This window comes from Erinaceus europaeus, chromosome 3 (assembly GCF_950295315.1).
Source record: "Erinaceus europaeus chromosome 3, mEriEur2.1, whole genome shotgun sequence".
NCBI classification, from domain to species: domain Eukaryota; kingdom Metazoa; phylum Chordata; class Mammalia; order Eulipotyphla; family Erinaceidae; genus Erinaceus; species Erinaceus europaeus.
The window spans coordinates 15,321,434-15,343,566 of NC_080164.1; the positions used below are offsets into that span (position 1 = coordinate 15,321,434).

The window sequence follows — 22,133 nt, forward strand, 5'->3', positions numbered from 1 at the left end:
AAGTGGGGAGCTGGGGCTCGAACTGGGATCCTTAGACTGGTCCTTGTTGGGGGGTGGGGTGGTAGCAAGTGCAAGGACCGGTGTAAGGATCCTGATTTGAACCTCTGGCTCCCCACCTGCAGGGGAGTCACTTCACAGGTGGTGAAGCAGGTCTGCAGGTGTCTTTCTCTCCCCCTCTCTGTCTTCCCCTCCTCTTTCAGTTTCTCTCTGTCCTATCTAACAACCACAACAGCAATAACAATAACAAGAACAACAAAATGGAAAACATAGCCTCCAGAAGCAATGGATTCGTAGTGTAGGCACCGGGCCCCAGTGACACCTTGGAGGGAAAAAAAAAAAAACACTAAGCAAAGAGCAGGAAGATAGCTGGCAGGGCTGGTGCCTTGTTATAGGTGCAGTTCAGCTATGAACCCAGCACCGTATAGAAGAACCGCAGCGGGAGTCAGGCTGTAGCGCAGCAGGTTAAGCGCAGGTGGCACAAAGCGCAAGGACCGGCATAAGGATCCTGGTTTGAGCCCCCGGCTCCCCACCTGCAGGGGAGTCCCTTCACAAGTGGTGAAGCAGGTCTGCAGGTGTCTGTCTTTCTCCCCCCACCCCCATCTTCCCCTCCTTTCTCGATTTCTCTCTGTCCTATCCAACAACAGTAACAATGGAAAAAAAGATGGCTGCCAGGAGCAGTGGGTTTGTAGTCTGGCACCGAGCCCTAGCTATAACCTTGGAGGCACAACAAAACAAAGAGAAAAGACATTTGACTGTTTCTGCTACTGGGAGTTTCTCTTAGGCTATCTTTCAGATATTAGATACAATTTAATAATCTTTCATCGCTAATATTTCCCCTAATATTTCCGCCAATTAGCCTTCTCAAGAGCCCAGCTTTCTGCCCTTGTATCATTAAGTCTTTCTCCTTGTTCATTTCTTTTTCTTTGATGAAGAATGCGCCTGATGCTTTTACATCAAAGTGTTAATAAGCACAGAGATTGCAGGTGTCATGGAGAATAACCACGTGTTCCCTTTATCCTGATCCCCCACCCCACCCAGTGGGGTCAGTCATTGTGGCCTCTATAGACAATACTGAATTTTCTTTATCCTGGACCCTATGGTCAGCTCAGTATCTTACCATCAATCTGAATGGACTATTTGTTGTAATCTGTTCCAAGGTGGACTCTTTTCTTTTAGGGAATTACAATTTTAGTTATTCTGTATATATATATATATATATATATATATATATGGGGGAGAGGGAGAGAGAGAGAGAAATAGAGACAGAAAGATACAGAGAGATTCTCCTAAAGTGTATAGATGTATACTACCCTAGCCCGCTCACCTTCTACCTGGAGGCTTTTTGCATGCTAGCTGAATAGAATGCTCAGCCCCTCACCCCCCAAACTGGAGGTTTCCTGCATTTCCCCAGTGGGCTCAACCTCCACCCAGAGGTTTCTTGTTCACTGACAGCAGCTCAACTGGTAAATCTTGCAAGCTGTGTCCCAGACCACTCAACCTCTGCTCAGACGTTTCTTGAGTGAATGTTCAACCCCCTCAAACTGGAGCATGCTAAACTTTGGCTTCTGGTGGTACTGGGGTTTGAACCTGGGATCTTTGGTGTCTCAGGCATGAAGGTCTTTCTGCAGAACCACTATGCTATCTCCCTGACTCATGCCTCTTCTCATGAAGAGCAGCTCATCTCTGTGCCTCACTGCATGAAGCTGTAGTTCATTCATGCCTCATGTCCAAACTGCCTAAATTTAGGACACTGGGCAGAGTCCTTTCCTGGCACAGCCACTGGCACAGAGCACCAGGATGGAGCCAGAAGCAGGCTTTCCTGGAGCTGAGCAGGCCCCGCCACCCCCCAGTGTCTGATACAGAGACCATAGTAAGACGACTTGCTCCATCCTGAGCAGGGATTGCCTGGAAGGGGCTTTTAGAAGGAAGAATGTTCTTACACCTTATCAACTAATCCTAATAAAACATCGCTTTCCACATTAAAAAAATTAAATTATCTTTATTTATTTGATAGAGACGGCCAGAAATGGAAAGGAGGGGGAGATAGGGAGGGAGAGAGACAGAGAGACACCAACAACCTTGCTTCACCACTTGTGAAACTTTCCCCCTGCAGGTGGGGACTGGTGGCTTGAACCCAAGTCCTTGTGCACTGTACTGTGTGATCAGCCAGATGCGCCCCCACCCGGCCCCTGCCCTTGACCTTTTGTAAAACCGGGGCGCCCTGTTGGAGCTCATGGGAAACGGGAGCAGCTGTTGGTCAACAAGCAACACTCTCGTCTCGGGGCTTTTCTGTTTGCTCCTTGCTAGCCAGGAGGGAGACACTTTGCCTTAATTTTCCACTAAGATGAGTCTCTTCCTCTTTATTTATTTATTTTAAAGAATTTATTTATTTATTCACGAGAAAGACAGGCAGAGAGAGAAGAGAGAGAGAGAGAAAGAAGCAGACATCACCCTGGCACATGTGCTGCCTGGGATTGAACTCTGGACCTCATGATTGAGAAGACAATGCTTTATCCACTGTGCCACCTCCGGAACCACTATTTATTTGTTTATTTATTTATTTTAAAACTTTACTATTTTACTTGATAGGACAGAGGGAAAAAATAAGAGGAGGGGAGATCAAGAGGTAGAGAAAAAGGGAGACACCCGCAGTCCTGCTTTACTGCCTGTGAAGCTTCCCCCCTGCAGGTGGAGGCTAGGGCTTGAACCCGGGGGTCCAGACCCTGCACATGGTAATGTGTGTGCTCGACTGGGTGCCCCACCTGCCCTCCCCACTGTCTGTTTTAAAGCAGAGACCTTTGGGCCAGAGAAATAGCTCACTCGGATTGTGTGCTGCTCTGTCATGTGTTCGACCCAGGGCTGAGCCCAGTGTCCAGGGCACTGAAGGCAGTTTTGGTGCTGTGGTCTTTTACCACACACATGCACACATGCACACAAGCACACACATGCACACACGCACACAAGCACACACATACGCGCAATACACACATGCACACAAGCACACACAAGCACACACGCGCGCACACACCCACACACATACACATGCGCACACATGCACACATGCACACAAGCAAACACACATGCACACATGCACACAAGCACACACACAGGCACACACACATGCACACACGCACACATGCACACAAGCACACACACAGGCACATGCACGCACACACACCCACATGCACACACATGCGCGCACATACACAATGCACACATGCACACAAGCACACACACACGCACACATGCACACAAGCACACACACAGGCACACACACATGCGCATACACCCACACGCACACACATGCGTGCACATACACAATGCACACATGCACACAAGCGCACACACACAGGCACACACGCACACATGCACACACAGAGGCACACACGCGCGCGCACACACCCACACGCACACACATGCGCACACATACACACATGCGCACACATACACACATGCACACACGTGCACATGCACGCACACACACAAACACACACACACGCACACACACATACACACACGCACACACACATACACACACACCTCTGCCCCAAAACAACAGTGACATCTGGGATTGAACCTGGGGGGTTTCTCCTCTTTAAGCATCTGGTCGACTTCTTGTTTTTGTTTTGTTTTTCTTTTACTCTGAAACTAGCAGGATGGCCACAGCTTGCTGTCTGATAACATCTGAAATGAAATAAATCTGAAGGCACTTTTCATCTTAATTTCTCTCAGCCACAGAAGACTTTGCTTTCTCTTCCCTAGTACAAATGGTTAGGTGGGCTACTTCTGTTAATTCTTTAAAATTTTTTTTATTATTATTTATTGGATAGAGACAGCTGAAAGTGGAGATGGTAGGGGAAGACGGAGAGGGAGGGAGAAAGAGAGACACACTTGCAGCACTGCTTCACCACGCACAAAGACTTCCTCCTGCAGATGGGGACGGGGCTGGAACCCGGGTCCTTGCACATTGTAACATGTGCGCTCAACCAGGTGCACCACCACCCGGCCCCCATCTGCTAATGCATCATATGAAAAATTGTTCTGGATGCATATATATAGTCACAGCATCTTTTAGAATAGTCAACTGATTAGAATGTTAACTGCTTGGCTTTGAGATTCACACTACTTAAAATGATTTGAATGCTACATACTATCCTGGACTAACTTGCTTCTGAAGATGTAGTAACACTTCAATTATAAACATAAAAAGTAAAGAAAATAGAACCATTTCTTCAGGCTAATATGGAAACTTGAATTTTGTTTAATGTTAGAGGTTAAATTCTTTTTTTTTTTAAAGAGCACTTCTTTCTTTCCTTCTTTCTTTATTTCTTTTTTCCTTTCTTGCTTTCTTTCTTTCTTGCCTCCAGGGTTATTGCTAGGGCTCGGTGCCTGCACTATGAATCCACTGCTCCTGGAAGCCATTTTTTTCCCATTGTTGTTGCTATTATTGTTGTTGTTGGATAGGACAGAGAAAAACTGAGAGGGGGGAAGACAGAGGGGGAAAGAAAGATAGACACCTGCAGGCCTGCTTCACCAATTGTGAAGCGACCCTACCCCGCAGGTGGGGAGCTGGGGGCTCAAACCAGGATCTTTGTGAAAGTTCTTGCACTTCGCACTATGTGTGCTTAACCTGCTGCACTACCACCTGGCCCCCATAATAGACCATTTTAATAACCTATAGTGACTAAGCTGTAGGCGCAATCAGGATATTAATTGCAAAATCCAGCATCTTAAAAAGTCCTCAAAAAAAAAAGTCCTCAAAACACTTGTCTCTTTAGAAATAAACATTTACATCTTATTCTTATACCTCTACCACCTAGAGAACTGTATTTCCTTTGCTACAATCAGTTTTTAAAGTCAGAGGGAAAAAAGTAACTGAAGTAACTGAAGTCCTAGAAAACAGAAATAAAAATTTAAACCATCCAATAAAGCAGGAAGCAGGAAGAGGGGTGGGGAGAAACCTTTACAAAGTAAACCTACAGAAAAAAGGAGCCCTTCTTCAAAATGTCATAACTCCCTCCCCGGGGTGATCGAAGTATGGCACTTGCAGGTGGTCAAGTACGAGGCTGTGTGCCTTGCTGGCTGTATTGTGGTCTGCGGTCCGACAGACGTTGACACGCGCCAGTGTGCCCACCAGCTTTCTCATCCCTGCTCATGATCCTTGCTGTCTTTTTTTTTTTTTTTTTGCCTCCAGGGTTATTGCTGGGGCTCGGTGCCGGCACTATGAATCCACTGCTCCTGGAGGCCGTTTTTCCCATTTTGCTGCCCTTGTTATCATCATTGTTGTTGTTGGATAAGACGGAGAGAAATTGAGAGGAGGGAAGACAGAGAGGAGGAGAGACAGACAGACACCTGCAGACCTGCTTCACCGCTTGTGAAGTGACCACCCCTGCAGGTGGGGAGCCAGGGGGCTCGAACCTGGATCCTCACACCGGTCCTTGCGCTTCGCGCCACGTGCGCTTAACCCGCTGCGCTACCGTCCGACCCTCCCTTGCTGTCTTTTGGTTTTAATAGTGACAGAATGCACAGTGCAACTAAGCTGAGCAGAAAATGGGTGAAGATTCAGAGGAAGGGCTCTGGGTGGTGGTGGACTTTGAAGGAAACCTCAGGGCTGCATGGAAAGTCTTAGTCACCAGGACTCTTTCCTATGGCTGCTCTGCTTCGTCCTCTCAGCTGCAGTCAGGCTGGTCAGCCGCAGCAGGGCTCATGGTCGGTCCTACTGAGAGGCACTTTGTTTTTCTAGATCTGGTCTGGAAAGATCCCAGGGAGAGATGCCGACATTCAGCTGAGATAGCATTCGTGTCCTGTGGAGGAGAAGAGGCGGGTCGTGGGAGAAGCTGGCGGCTCCCCTCTGGAGCATGTGAGCAGTTTGGAGGGTAGACCAGCTCCCCGGGCAGGGCAGGGTCACGGCTGAGAAAGTATGTTTCTCTCCCTGGGCATCCAGCTCTTGCTCGAAGTCACAGAATCAGACCACCTCCTAGGCCGGGCCCTACCAGGCTTTCCAGTTCGGTTTCACAGCAGACCAGAACAGCTCGTGGACTGGTGAGGATAACCTCCATGTTAACACGTGCAGGCCAGAGCCAGATGTCTGTCTGGGGGCGCAGCTGGTGCAGGACTCGACTGGCTTCTGGATCAGCACGTTTTCACACCGGAGACCAGTGTCTCCACAAATAAGCGCAGCCCACAGACCAGAGTTTGTGATCTTGCTTTATTTTATAAAAATACACAACTTAAATACATATGACACTCTCTATACAAGACAAACAGCCGTTTGAGCTAACATTTATAGTTATTTCAACAGAAGGTAAATATGAGAATTACCTTGTAAGATCAGAGGGGTTCCTTAGAGACTGTTCCCAGTCTGAGGGGAGGACATTCTAGGAGGCTGATGTGGACAGCGAGCCCCAAGCCACCCAGGTCGGCTCACCATCAACGGTTCCTACTGCACAACTGGTTACCGCACTGCTAGTTAGGCAACGTCTCCACACGCACACGTGAGCTTACGTCTTCTCTAGACGTCTAATGGAGCTTACGTCTTCTCTAGACGTCTAATGGAAATAACCGAGTACGGCTGACAGTACGCACCGTGCCTTACACTTGTGCTAGATGCCAACCAGGAGTGTGTGCAGGGACGGGGCTAGGTGTCACGACTAAATACACTTTCCAAGTTCACCAGCCAAGTTGGCCAACTCAGAGCGAGTGAGATGGAGTCAGTGGGGGAGAGTGAACAGCACCGACTCAAGTCTCTTGTAAGAAGAGCAGCGTTGCTGCCAAAGGCGCCCTGTGCACGGCAGCCAGCTCTACCTCGACAGCAAGATATAGGCCTCTCCCTCCCTCTAGCTGTTGTCACGGTTCTGAGGATCAGCCACGCTCAATGCTAAGTGCTGTGGGGGCCGCTCGCTCACTCTGGCTTTCTTCGCCCCATTTATGGCCCCTTGAACAGCGACAGGCACAAAGAGACATCTGCCAGAGGGAAAAGTCAATGCATGGAAATATACCAGAGCACATTTGCTGAGGCCCACATCAGCCTTACAGAATAGTGTGCAGCCTACACAGCTGTGTCTCTTGGTACTGGCAGAACCGCCCCCCCCCCCCCACCCCAAGTCTGGTCTCTTAAGTTCCCAGGCCACCAAAAGCAAGTCTGTGGAGAAGTCAAAGGGCTCTGCCGAGGTGCACGGTGAGTCAACAGAGGAAAACGTCCACTGAAAAGGAAGCAGAGGGGAGAGGAGACCGGAAGAGAGGGACAAAGGAGAGTGTGTTTTAAAGTGCTTAGATGGGCCGGGCCTAGGCTGGACATGTCCCCAGGGACTGCGCAACACTTTGAAAAGTGCTCATTCCTGGTGACTCAGATGGCTTCCCTTCAGTAACAGCTGTTCAAATTTTTATCCGTTTTTCTTTTTTGAAAAAATAAGATATGCTATAAAAATGGCTTTAGCCTTTGAAATGACTCTGCTTGTTGCTAATCTCCATGATGTCTTTTGAAATCTGAGCTGGCTCAAGAGTTTTAATGAGGCTGAGCTACAAAGTACATGTTGGCACCAGAATTTAAAACGCAGAGGTCTGTTGAGTTAGGACTCAAGTCTGAGCCAGATACATTTTTCGTTGCAAGTCACACCTGTTTCTGAATTCTACCCAAGGATTGTGGCCACTAGAAAAAATCCTAGGGTGCTCCAGCCTTATACTCTTTTCTTAACTGAAGTGCTACGTGGCCATTCTTCACATTTACAATGAAGGTGTTGGGAGCTGAGCCCCGGGACTTAGGAACTAAGTTCAAGCTACCTCTTACAAGTCCCTTGTCCTGAAAGGATGTGAACAGAGCATCACAGAATTCTCTGCTGGGTGAGGGGATGGATCTGAGACTGAGTGCAGTGTGGGCAGCCAGGTTCCTAAGATCTGAACTGCTGTGGGGGGAACAGAACTGCCTTTCACAGCTTCTCGGCTACTGACGGTTGAAAGCAAAACTGAGGTGCAGAAGAACTTGGGGCTTGAGTCCTGCAGCCCGAGAAACTAGTCAAAATTAAAAGGTCAGAGGAAAATCCCACAGGAAATAATATCTCAGATCTCAACTCATTACAAAAAAAGAATTTTTGAGAGCACTGACAGGAGCTCAGATCAGAAGATGGTTCACAGGCATCCTAAGGAGAAGCTGGATGCAGTGAAGCCGCTAAGAGGAGGGGAAGCATCTAGAAGACCGCGGAGGGCCCCGACTAAGCAAGGAGGAGCTCTCCTCCCGGGCCACCAGGGAGCTGCTGTCTGGGACACCAAGACAGTTGTTTGTAGTTCACGGCCAGTGACATTCCATGGCCTTTACAGCCCCAATTGGTGAAGCCTGGCCACAGCTGAAAGGCCGCCCAGGTAAGAGCCGAGGGGGCTGAGTCATGGTGGGCCTGGGGCTAAGCTCTGGGGAGGCTGCCCCACCCGGACCTTCATCTGCCCTGTGGGCACGAGGAGACTACAGGCAGGAGGAGGCGTTTCCCTGCGTGAAGTTAGCGTTGGCTCTGTTACCGTTGGGGATTTGGAACTGAAGTAAAATGGCAGGGAGTTCTCCCACACTGGCCTTCACCCCCATCCCTCTGCAGGCCGACTGGTGCCAGGCCCAGGTTTCTGAGGGAGGGAGGGAGGGGAGTGGAGGCGCAGGCTGAGCCTGGCATGGGTGTCACCATCCCCAGGGCACCAAACATGCCTGAGCCCTCCGGAGGTGTGGACACGGCCTGGCATGGCCTGCAAGAGCTCCTGACTCCTGGTGTGACCCCCACGGCTGCCAGCACCCTGGCTAGGGCCAGGCCAGGCCTGTGGCACCCAACAGCTCTCTTCTAATGGGTTTGTCGCCCTCTGGTGGCTGAGGAGGGAGCAGAGTGAACAGTCCAGAAACGCTATCGCCTTCAGGCTTCCACACAGCTCATTGGAAATCTGGGGTTAAAATCCTCATTGTGAACAGAGCAATCTGCTTGTGAGGTTCCACCAAGCGCTCAGGGGTGTTGGCACTGTTTCCTTCTCTCATGGTGAGTTAAATGACAGTGCAAGGGTCCTCCTTTACTCTCCGCCTCCAACCTCATGGAGTTTCCTGAGCAAAGTGCTTAAGGGATGTGACAATCACAGAGCCTACCAAAGACGCAGAACAATTCAGATCATCTGAAAACATGAAATGAAGTGTGCCTTCGAGTGGCGCCTGGCTGTCTCCACTGCGACTCCCCGGAAACCCTCCAGGAGATGATGGCCACCTACACGACTCATCTAGACACCATGACACAGGAGGGAGGGAGCGAGCGGTGAGTTTTGTGGTGGGAAGACTCCAGGCTGGCTGCTTCCCCTCCAGGGAGAGTCCATGAGCATTTGCTTGGCTGCTGCCTACTTGATGTTCTTCAGGAGGGCTGTCCGGGCGTTCACGACGGCTTTGAAGGCGTCTTCACTGCCGGGCGCGACACACTTATCAGGGTGGAGCAGTACCGCGAGTTTCCTGTACGCTTTGTTCACCTCGTCCCTGGGAAAGCGCAAAGCTCTGGGTCAGTGACAAGGCATCCCCGGCCCGCCTGCGGGGATGGGGGGGAGCTTCATGAGCAGCAAAGTGGGTCTGCAGGTGTCTCTCCCTGTCTCTCTCCCTCCTCCCCTCTCAGCTTCTTTCTGTCCTGTCAAACAAAATGAGGGAGAAAAAACGGCCCCCACAAGTAGAAGATTCATCATGCAGGCCCTGAGCTGTAGAGATAACCCCAGTGGAAAAACCAAAACCCAAAACCCAAAACCCAATAACCTCAAATCCTTAGTTTTTGCCCAGAGATGCTCAATAACATGCAGAGTTAGTCTGACAGGCCCAGGGGAGCAAAGGTAAGAAGAGCACAGGTTGGCCTGGGAGTGGCACGACAGCTGAGCTCTGGACTTGCAAGCCTGGGGTCCTGAGTTCAGTCCTCAGCACAGCGTGTATCAGTCTGGCCTCTCTCTCATAAAATAAATAAGGTAAATCCTTAAAAGGAAAGTATATGCCAAGTTGGATAAGGATATAAAACTTAAAAGTCCTGCTCACTTTGGTAGATTTCAGTTGCCCCCACAGTCAAGAAGTAAGGCATAAAAAGTTTCTTTTCCCTTGATGACTATGGCTCTAAGTTAATTAAAAGTGAAGTAATAGTCTTAACTTTAGAGCCAATTATCTGTCCTTTAGAGATGAAATGGAAGAATCGAGAATGAGTCTGCAGGAGTCTAAAAGGACATTTAAGAGGCACCAGTTAGCCTAGTGCTGTGCACACGGGGTCACCTGGTTCCCTCCACGTGAGGAAAGCAGCATCAACACCTCGCTGAGTGCATCTGTTACCATGTGCAAGGGCCCGGCTGCAACCCTGCCCCCACTCACTTGCAGGGGGACTTCATGGATGTTGAAGCAGTGCTGCAGGTCTCTCTTTTTCTCTCTCTTCCTTTCCCCTCAATTTCTCTCTGCCCTATCAAATAAGATATATTATAAAAAAGGGAAAAAAAATTGGCCACTGGAAGTGGTGAATTAATTGTGCAGGCACCAAGCCCCAGTGGTAACCTTGTAGGCAGTGAAAAAAGAAAAAAAAAAGAAAGAGACCAAAAGAAATAAAGAATCCCAGATTGGAAGAGAAGAAGCCAAACTCTCCCTATTTGCAGATGGCGTGATAGTATACATGGAAAAACCTAAGGGATCCAGCAAGCAGCTTTTGGAAATCATCAGGCAATACAGTAATGTGTCAGGCTACAAAATTAACATTCAAAAGTCAGTGGCATTCCTCTATGCAAACACTGAGGTATAAGAAGTTGAAATCCAGAAATCTATTCCTTTTACTATAGCAACAAAACAACAACAACAAAAAATCTAGGAATAAACCTAACCAAAGATGTGAAAGACTTGTACACTGAAAATTATGAGTCACTACTCAAGGAAATTGAAAAAGATACAAAGAAGTGGAAAGATAGTCCATGTTTATGGGTTGGAAGAATTAACATCATCAAAAATGAATATACAAATTTAATGCTATCCCCATCAAGATCCCAACCACATTTTTTAGGAGAATAGAATAAATGCTACAAATACTGATCTGGAACAAGAAAAGACCTAGAACTGTCAAAACAATCTTAAGAAGAAAGAACAGAACTGGAGGCATCACACTCCTAGATCTCAAATTGTATTACAGGGCCGCTGTCATCAAAACTGCTTGGTACTGGTACATGAATAGACACACTGACCAGTGGAACAGAATTGAGAGCCCAGAAGTAAGCCCCCACACCTATGGACATCTAATCTTTGACAAAGGTGCCCAGACTATTAAATGAGGAAAACAGAGTCTCTTCAACAAATGGTGTTGGAAAAAATGGGTTGAAACATGCAGAAGAATGAAACTGAACCACTGTATTTCACCAAATACAAAAGTAAATTCCAGGAACCTGAGGGTGCAGGGCAGTGTTGCACCTGGTTGAGCGAACAAGTTACAAAAGTAAAATTCCAAGTGGATCAAGGACTTGAATGTTAGACCAGAAACTATCAGATACTTAGAGGAAAATATTGGCAGAACTCTTTTCCACATAAATCTTAAAGACATCTTCAATGAAATGAATCCAATTATAAAGAAGACTAAGGCAAGCAACCTATGGAACTACATCAAACTAAAAAGCTTCTGCACAGCAAAAGAAACCAAGAGAGCCCTCACAGAATGGGAGAAGATCTTTACATGCCATACATCAGACAAGAGGCTAATAACCACAGCATATAAAGAGTTTTCCAAACTCAACAACAAGAAAACAAATAACCCCATCCAAAAATGGGGAGAGGACATGGACAGAATATTCACCACAGAAGAGATCCAAAAGGCCGAGAAACACATGAAAAAATGCTCCAAGTCTCTGATTGTCAGAGAAATACAAATAAAGACAACAATGAGATACCACTTCACTCCTGTGAGAATGTCATACATCAGAAAAGGGAACAGCAGCAAATGCTGGAGAGGTTGTGGGGTCAAAGGAACCCTCCTGCACTGCTGGCGGGAATGTCAATTGGCCCAACCTCTGTGGAGAACAGTCTGGAGAACTCTCAGAAGACTAGAAATGGACCTACCCTATGATCCTGCAATTCCTCTCCTAGGGATATACCCTAAGGAACCCAACACACCCATCCAAAAAGATCTGTGTACACCTATGTTCTTGGCAGCATAATTTGTAACAGCCAAAACCTGGAAGCAACCCAGGTGTCCGACAACAGATGAGTGGCTGAGCAAGTTGTGGTCTATATACACAATGGAATACTACTCAGCTGTAAAAAATGGTGACTTTACCATTTTCAGGTGATCTTGGATGGACCTTGAAAAATTCATATTAAGTGAAATAAGTCAGAAACAGAAGGATGACTATGGGATGATCTCACTCTCAGGCAGAAACTGAAAAAAAAAAAAAAGATCAGAAGAGAAAACACAAATAGAACCTGAACTGGAACTGGCATATTGCACCAAAGTAAAAGACTCTGGGGTGGGTGGTAGTGGGGGAGAATACAGGTCCAAAAAGGATGAAAGGACCTAGTGGGGGTTGTATTTTTATATGGAAAACTAGGGAATATTATGAATGTACAAACTATTATATTTACTGTTGAATGTAAAACATTAATTCCCCAATAAAGAAATTTAAAAAAGAAAGAAAAAAGGAATCCCAAAGGGCTGCCTGCATTTAAAAATAAAGTAACATCTGACAAGTCAGGATGACAAGTAACTTCTCTCTTCTCCCTTTTCCTTCTGAGCATGAAGACGGAGAGAGATCAGATGTTCGGTGCTATGCTGGTGCTGACTTGAAGTTTTAAAACCCATTTTTTCTTCAGTGGGAATGAAGGTGAAAAAGAAGAAAGGAGCATTCAAAGAGGTGGTACAGTGGAAAGACACAGGACTTCCATGTGGAAGGTCCCATGTTTGAGCCCCGACACTGCAGATGCCAGAGTGAGGTGCTGCTTCTTTCTTTTTCGCTAATAAACCAATAAATCCACTGGGTGTACCACAGCCCAGTCTCCTACTTATTTTATTTTAATGAGAGAGAGATACAGAAGGAAGGACACACACACACACACACACACACACACACACACACACACACACACAAAGAGACCACAGCACTGCTCAGCTCTGGCTTACGGTGATGTTGGGGATTGAACCTGGGACCTTGGAGCCTCAGGCATGAAAGTCTTTTGCAGAACCCTTATTCTGTCTCCCCAGCCTTATTTCGTTCTGTGGTATTCAGGGAGTCCAGTGAAGGAGAGTTACTAAGTAACCTGTTTCCATCCATGCTTATATTTCTGGCCAGTGACAGGAAGATAAGAGTGCACGTGCAGTACTGATGATTATGTTATTGTCCAGAATAGAACTCAGCACTCAGTACCTCAGAGCAGCGCTTACCTTGAAGCCCCAGGTTTGATCCCCAGCATGTCCCAGCTGTCTTTACTGTTTCGGATCCTGCGGATGGTGTCTGCTTGTTCTTTGGTGAAACTAGCATTGCTGTTTGTGGCTGGACGCTTCCCACCATGTTCACACACATCCAAGATGTTCAAATAGAAGGTCTGCAGAAAGAAAACACATTCCAAAGAAGAATGGATTTTGTGAAACTCAGAATTTATCTCAAGAACTGACTTGATGAATTTTTAGCCTATCCCAGTAACTCTTTTTTTTTTTTTTCTATTTTATTTGATAAGACAGAGAAAAATTGTGGGGGTCGGGCGGTGGCGCAGTGGGTTAAGCGCATGTGGTGCAAAGCGCAGGGACCGGCGTAAGGATCCCAGTTCCAGCCCCCGGTTCCCCACCTGCAGGGGAGTCGCTTCACAGGCGGTGAAGCAGGTCTGCAGGTGTCTGTCTTTCTCTCCCCTTCTCTCTCCATTTCTCTCTGTCCTATCCAACAACAAATTGCGTCAACAAGGGCAATAATAATAACCACAACGAAGCTACAACAAGGGCAACAAAAGGGGGAAAAAAAAAATGGCCTCCAGGAGCGGTGGATTCATGGTGCAGGCACCAAGCCCAGCAATAACCCTGGAGGAGGAAAGAAAAAAAAAAAGACAGAGAAAAATTGAAATGGGAGGGTGAGATAGAGAAGGAAAAAGAAAGAGAGACACCCCCAGGCTTGCTTCACCACTCCACTTATGAAGCTTCCTCTGTCTAGGTGGGGAGTGGAGGCTTGAACCCAGGTCCTTTTGTGCATGGTAACATGTGATTCCAATAGCTCCTAAGATTCATGATACAGCAAATATATACTTTGTGTTTTTTTTCTTTTATCCAAATACGTGGACATTTAAGTATATATATTTAAACACACACAAAAAGCATAAGGAATAAAATTTAAATGACTCTTACTCCTGCTCTTAAATAACCACATTTGAGGTTAAAAATGAGTAGGTGGTACAGGGCTGTGGAGAGGTAGGGTTCCAGGGTACACTGGTGAGCAACCCTTTTTATTTTTTTGCTTCCAGGGTTATTGATGGGGCTCAGTGCCTGCACTACGAATCCACTGCTCCTAGAGGCCACTTTTTCCCATTTTGTTCTAGCTATTGTTGTTATTGATGCCATTGTTGTTGGACAGGGCAGAGAGAAATGTTGGGTAGTATGCCAGCTCCCCCTGGCTTCTGCTTAACCATATGCCTATATAGGGATAGATTTAATCCCATTCAAAGCTTTGGTCTATTTACATAAATCACTTTTACATTTACATAAAGCACCACACTCCCTCCAGGGCATTGGTGGTTTAGTGGTAGAATTCTCACCTGCTCCACCCCCTCTCCTTGTCAGACCCTGATCCTCTCCTTGTCACACCCTGATCTTCCACCAGTCACTTTTCGCTTCACCCTCTCTATATCACATCCTGTTTCCACCCTACTTGGAGAGTATAAAAACAGCTGCTCTTCTGATTAAAGACACTTGGAAATTGCTTTCCGGCTCCGAGAGTTCCAGAGTGTATCTCCTGTGAAGTTAGTGCGGTATGAGTTCCTGATCCCTCTCCCACACAGCAGCCTAGATCGGCTCCAGTTGAGTTCTCTCCAACCCAGAGAGCACTAGCTCGGGAAGAAGTACCCTCAGGCTATCCCGGCAGAGAAATAGAGTGAGGAGGGGAAGACAGACAGGGGGAGAGAAAGATAAACACCTGCAGGCCTGCCTCACCATCTGTGAAGCGACCCCTCCCCCCTGCAGGTGGGGATCCGGGGGCATGAACCGGGATCCTTACAGCCGGTCCTTGCACTTTGCGCTACCTGTGCTTAACCTGCTGTGCTATCGCCCCTCCCCCACCCCCGTGAGCAACTCTTTAAAGTCATAAATCTGATCATGATCTCAGAACCCATGGATTCATGCCACTAGGGAAAGATAGAAACAGGCTGAGAGGGCAGAGGATAGATAGCATAATGGTTATGCAAAGTGACTCTCATGCCAGAGGCTCCAAAGCCCCAGGTTCAATCCCCTGCACCACCATAAGCCAGAGCTGAACAGTGCTTTGGTAACAAAAAAAAAAAAAAAAAAAAAAAAGAAAGAAAGAAACAGGCTGGGAGTATGGATCTACCTGACCTGCCAATGCCCATGTCCAGCGGAGAAGCAGTTACAGGGGCCAGACCTTTCAGTTTCTGTAACCCATAATGTCCTGGGTCCATGCTCCTCGAGGGATAAACACTATGGAACCTTCCAATGGAGGGGATGGGATGCGGAACTCTGGTGGTGGGAATTGTGTGGAATTGCACCCCTCTTATCCTACAGTCTTGTCAATAATTATTAAATCAATAATAAAAAAAGAAAAAAATTAAGTAGGTGAACATTGCTAGGAAAAATCAAATAGTACTGGAATTATAAAATCAGAACTACCCCACTCTTTCAAGTTCTCTTCAAGGTAACCTTTTTAAAGAGAGAGAAAGAAACAGAGAAATATCAGATTACTGATCAACTCTGGCTGGTGGTGGTGCTGGGAATTAAACCTGGGACTTCAGAGCTCAGGTTGGAGAGTATTTATTTATTTATTTATTTATTTATTTAATTTTCCCTTTTTGTGGCCCTTGTTGTTTTCCATTGTTGTTGCAGTTATTATTGTTGTTGTTACTGATGTCGTCGTTGTTGGATAGGACAGAGAGAAATGGAGAGAGTAGGGGAAGACAGAGAGGGGGAGAGAAAGACAGACACCTGCAGACCTGCTTCACCCCCTGTGAAGCGACTCCCCTGCAGGTGGGGAGCTGGGGGCTCAAACCGGGATCCTTACACACGGGTCCCTGCGCTTTGCGCCACCTGCGCTTAGCCCGCTGCGCCCCCGCCCGCCTCCCTGGAGAGTCTTTTTGCAGAGCCATTCTGCTGTCTCCCCAACCTAAACATTTCTTTTTTAACCAGACCACTGCTCAGCTCTGGCTTATGGTGTGGTGTGGAGGATTGAACCTGGGACATTGGAGCCTCAGGCATGAGAGTCTATTTGCATGACCCTTATGCTATCTACCCCCACCCTAAACACTTATTTCTTACAAGTGAGATTGAGACTCTTTTGTTTGTTTACTGGTCTTTTCTTCCCGTAAAGCAGTCAGAGTTTCTGCCTGTTCTGTGAGGGCTTTCAAAGTGAGACTATTTTTGAACCTGTTCACATTTCACATCATATGCACAGCTCTTATTACTGAATAATGTCTCTCAAAATACTAATTTAGTACTCTGTATCTACTTTTTAAAATTTTTTTATATTTACTTATTTTCCCTTTTGTTGTCCTTGTTGTTCTTTATTGTTGTTGTAGTTATTATTGTTGTTGTTATTGATGTCGTCATTATTAGATAGGACAGAGAGAAATGGAGAGAGGAGGGAAGACAGAGAGGGGGAGAGAAAGACAGACACCTGCAGACCTGCTTCACCGCTTGTGAAGCGACTCCCCTGCAGGTGGGGAGCCGGGGGCTCGAACCTGGATCCTTCTGCCGGTCCTTGCTCTTCGTGCCATGTGCAGGTAACCCGCTGCACTACCGCCCGACTCCCTCCTGTATTTGCTTTTAAGTAAGATCTCTTTCCTGTTTCTTTTAAAAATAGTCCTCTTCTTCAGATATTTCTATAGTCCCTATAATCCTCTTAAACTTTCTATCTTTCTCTTAGATTCCTTATCATTCTCTCTTTCTTAGCAGTTAATTGACTTGGCAACCTGACCTAGAGGCCCTGCCAGATGAGAAGGAGATCCAAGGAAAAGTCACGCAGGTCCAGGACAAAAGGAAGGCTGATTTGGCTTCAGCTCATGTCAGTGCTACTTTCTAGTCACAACATGAACAAGACACCACCAAGCTCCTTCCTGACACGAAGCATATACTGGGTATGTCGGGAAAGAGTAGGCAGCCCTCCTTCCAACTCCTCCTGAACAGGCTTCCTAATCCTCTCTCGTCTTCCGTCTGCTGCCAGGGCTTCACTTGGGCCTGAGTCCTGTATGATTCCACTTCTCCAAGCAGGCTCTTTTTATTTTTTTCTCCCCGATAGTGAGTGAGAGACAGGAAGGGGAGAGACACCAGAGCATGGCTCCACCACTTTACACAACGTTCCCACGCTGATCCCTTGCACATGGTCAAGTGTGCACTCTACTATCCCTAGTAGCTGCTTTTTTTACTTTATTGTTACTGTTGTTGAAAGATAGAGATAGGGAATTAGGGGGTAGAGAGAGAGGTGGTGGCACACCTGGTTGAGCGCATACCTTATAACGCAAGGACCCAGATTCAAGACCCTCAGTCCCCACCTGTTAGCAGGAAGCTTCACTAGTGGTGAAGCAGTGCTGCAGATCTCTCTCTCTCTCTGTCTCTCTCTCTCCCTCTCTCCTTCTCTCCCTCCCTTTCCTGTCTTAATTTGTGTCTGTACTGTCAGATAACTAAAAAAAAAAAAAAAAAGATCTCATAAAGAAAGAGAGAATGAGCACACTGACAGGCTGGAGTAGTGGCTCTGCCTGTGGACTCTGAGACAGACAGAGTTTTCAGGTTCAAAACCTGTCCTTCCCAGAAGTTGGTGATTCACTGGGAAAAAAAAAAGCTGTTTTGGGAGTCAGGTGGTAGCTCAGCGGGTTAAGCGCATGTGGTGCAAAGCGCAAAGATTGCTGTAAGGATACCAGTTCAAGCCCCCGGCTCCCCACCTGCAGGGGAGTCGCTTCACAAGCGGTGAAGCAGGTCTGCAGGTGTCTGTCTCTCCCCCTCTGTCTTCCCCTCCTCTCTCCACTTCTCTCTGCCCTATCCAACAACAACATCAATAACAACAACAATAGTAATTACAATGATAAGAAAAGGGCAACAAAAGAGAATAAATAAATAAATATTTAAAAAAAGAGAGAGAGAGGAAGGGACTATAGCACTGATGTTTCCTCTGGGCTCCGGCCCAGGTCACGCACATGGTAAAGCAGCCTCTTACCCAGTGAGCTATTTTGCCAAACCCTACCTTATTTACTTATTTATTTTTGCTTTTTTATTTTTATTTTTTAAAAAATATTTATTTATTCCCCTACTCTCTCCATTTCTCTCTGTCCTATGCAGCAACAACAGAAATAACAACAATAAAGATAACAACAAGGGCAACAAAATGGGAAAAATGGCCTCCTGAAGCAGTGGATTCTCAGTGCAGGTACGAAACCCCAGCAATAACCCTGGAGGCAAAAAAAAAAAAAAAAGACACACACACAAAAAACCCACCTCTTTAGAGTATAGCTACATTATCTGAAATGCTACAATTTCCCCAAATATCATATATATTCATGAGGGAAAAATGCATTATTCATGCCACCGCATTCTTCTGCATGCATCTGTGATTAGTAGCTGGCTTGACCCAGCAACTCACTGTTTTATTTTTTATTTTTATTTATTTTTAATTTTTTAAATTTAATTTTATTTTCCCTTTTGTTGCCCTTGCTGTCTTTTTATTGTTGTTATAGTTATTATTGTTGTTACTGATGTCGTTGTTAGATAGGACAGAGAGAAATGGAGAGAGGAGGGGAAGACAGAGGGGGAGAGAAAGACAGACACCTGCAGACCTGCTCCAACTGCCTATGAAGCGAGTCGCCTGCAGGTGGGGAGCCGGGGGCTCGAACGGGACCCTTACTCCGGTCCTTGCGCTTTGCGCCATGTGCGCTTAACCCACTGCGCTATCGCCCGACTCCCCAACTTAATGTTTTAAATAGTCTCCTCCAAGGGCAGTGAGTTTTAAATAAGTGATCCCCTATTCAGGCTGGGCTGTGAGTGTGCCCTTCTGCTGCCTCCTGGCTGGTGACGGCTCGCCCCACGTGTGCCTGCAGGGCTGGGCAGGGCTGGGCAGTGGTCACCTCCTAGTCCCTAGCTCACCCAACGGGCTGCACACAGGGCTGGACCTGCGGCGGGGAGGGAGCTTGGGAATCTGATTCAGCACGAGTGGGGCAGCATTAACCAAAGGCAGGGCTGGAGGCAACCCTGGTCCCACTGAGCAGGTGACCTGCACAGGCTGCTGAACTGGAAGGTCATCAGCACCACCTGACGAGCTCCCAGCAAGACAGGACCTCTGGGTCCCACCCCAGCCCCAGCCTCCTGTAGCTCAGCGTCTGGCTTTGGAAAAGGTCTCCACGTGCCACTGATGATCATCCAGGACTGGTCGAGGATCAACAGTGGATGGGGGGGGTCCTCTCTCTCATACACACGCACGCACGAACGCACGCACACACACGCACACACGCGCACACACACACGCGTGTACACACGCACGCATGCACACACACGCACACACCCGCACACGCACGCAAGCGCGCACGAGTCCCGGTACCCCCAAAGCGCGGGCTCACCTGGAACATCTCACTGATGCCCTCTCCGGTCTGCGCCGAGGTCTCAAAGTACAGGAAGCCCTTACTCTCGGCCCAGAGACGCCCCTCGCTCTCATCCACGCAGCGGTGCTTGGCACAGTCGATCTGCAACAGGAGATGGGGATGCCGAGCAGGGGTGAGGTGACAGAATCTGGCTTAAGTATGCTTATCGTTTATCAGTGGAGACAAAAAGGAAAAAGAAAGTTGGGGGGGGGGCAGCGAAGATTCCAACCCTGTTCCCCTAGAACAGGTCCAGCAAGGTCTTAGTGAGTTCTTCACACGGGCGGGCGACAAGTAGCCTTTGTTCTTTTACGACTTAATGAATTCGGCCTGTGAGTGAGAGAGACACCAGACCCTGGTTCCCACCTGCAGGGGGGAAGCTTTTCGAGCTGTGAAGCAGTGCTGCAGGCCTCTTTCTTTCTCCCTCTCCTCCCCTCTCAATTTCTCTACCTTATAAATAAATACATAAATAAAAATGCTACATATTTTATTATTATTTTAAAGTATACAACTCCTGATATACCAGGTTTTGTTTTAGAATCACATGGTTTGAAAAGCTGTCGATTCTTACATTAAGAATAAGGATTTTGGGGGGCTGGGTGGTGGTGCACCTGGTTGAGTGAACATGTTACAATGCACAAGGACTCAGGTTCAAGTCCCGGGCCCCTACCTGCAGGGGAGATGCTTCACCAATAGTGAAGCAAGTCTGCAGGTATCTCTCACTTTCTCTCTCCCTATCTCCCCATCCCTCTCAATTTCCCTCTGTCCTATCAAATTAAAAAAATGAAAAATTAAAAAAAAATTATTCATAAAATGGAGCTATTGACAAGACCACAGAATAAGAGGAGCACAGTTCCCACCACCAGAACTCAGTGTCCCCTCCCCTCCTTTGAAAGTCTTCCTATTCTTCATCCCTCTGGGAGTATGGACCCATTATCATTATGGGGTAATAATGAAATTTTATTTAAAAAGCTTGAGTCTAGGAATGGGGTTTTGCCAGAGGTACAAAACTACAGGCATGGGGCTGGGTGGTGGCGCACCTGGTTGAGCGCACGTTACAATGCATATTTGAGCCCCCAGTCCCCACCTGCAGGGAGAAAGTTTTTCGAGTGATGAAGCAGTGCTGCAGATATCTGTCTCTCTATCTCCCCTTTCCTTCTTGACTTCCGGCTGTCTCTGTCCAATGAATAAATAAAGATAATTTTGAAGAAGGAGGAGGAGGAGGAGGAGGAGGAGGAGGAGAAGAAGAAGGAGAAGGAAGAAGGAAGAAGGAGGAGGAGGAGGAGGAGGAAGAATCTTTATTCATTTGTCTCCAAAGCCCAGAGCAGTCAGAGTAAGGAGTCTGGAAGGCCGAGCGTCCCACACGAAAGCATTACCTTGTTGGCGCACACGACGAACACGATGTTCTCCATGTTTCCATGGGGCCCGAGGTCTTGCTTCATCTCCACCAGCCACGCGTCCAGGGCATCGAAGGACTCCTTCTGCCCAACGTCATAGACCAGAATCACGCCCTGTGTGTCCTTGTAGAACTCGTTGCGGACCTTCGCGGGAGGGACAGGGGCACAGACTGTAGGTCCTGTGAGATAGGAAGCCGCCCGCACAGCCACTAACTTAGCACGTGTGTTCTTTGGTGTGGCCGTCCCGTCTGCTGTGTGTCTCTCTCTACGGGTCTCTGGGGGACTGTTACAAAATCGGAGCAGCAGCATCAACTCTGCTGGCGAGGGAAAGCACAGCCTCCTGCCCCGCCCTCCCCACTCCAGTTCCAGCCCCCAGAGGCAGCCAGGCTGCAGCTGCAAGTAGGCCTTACGTGAACACAGGTTACACGGAGCAAGGGTCATTTATTACTGTTGGCCGCCAAGGTTATCATGGGGCTTGGTGCCAGCACTGAGTCCACCACTCCTGGAGGCCAGCCTCTCCCTCCCTCCCTCTCTTTCTTTTTCTTCTTTATTTTATCTGATAGGACAAAGAGAAATTGAGTGGAGAGGGGGAGATACAGAGGGAGAAAGATAGACGCCTGCAGTCTGCTTCACTGCTCATGAAGCATCCCCCCTGAAGGTGGGGAGCAGGGGCTCGAACCCAGGTCCTTATACATAATATGTGCACTCAACCAGGTGCACCACCACCTAGTACTTAGACTGAGGTTCTTTTTTTAAAAAAAGTTTTTTAAAAAATATTTATTTATTTATTCCCTTTTGTTGCCCTTGCTGTTTTATTGCTGTAGTTATTATTGTTGTTGTTGGATAGGACAGGGAGAACTCGAGAGAGGAAGGGAAGACAGAGAGGGGGAGAGAAAGATAGACACCTGCAGACCTGCTTCACCGCCTGTGAAGTGAACCCCCTGCAGGTGGGGAGCCAGGGGCTCGAATCGGGATCC

General features: G+C 47.5%; 1 protein-coding gene across 4 annotated transcripts in view; it reads right to left on the reverse strand.

The window, feature by feature from the left end:
* DNAJC27 (DnaJ heat shock protein family (Hsp40) member C27) overlaps window positions 1-22,133 on the reverse strand; it is a 60,348-nt gene that overhangs the window by 13,259 nt on the left and 24,956 nt on the right. For 2 of the 4 annotated variants that reach the window (XM_060186664.1, XM_007516752.3), the window contains 4 exons: window positions 21,136-21,300; window positions 19,742-19,864; window positions 13,377-13,537; window positions 6,194-9,481 (listed from right to left, as the gene is read on the reverse strand). In XM_060186664.1, the coding sequence (XP_060042647.1) occupies window positions 9,349-9,481; window positions 13,377-13,537; window positions 19,742-19,864; window positions 21,136-21,300 (582 nt within the window). In that variant the 3' untranslated portion in view covers window positions 6,194-9,348. Of the gene's footprint in view, window positions 1-6,193; window positions 9,482-13,376; window positions 13,538-19,741; window positions 19,865-21,135; window positions 21,301-22,133 lie in introns of those variants that run through there. The other 2 variants (XM_060186666.1, XM_060186665.1) reach the window with 1 other exon arrangement.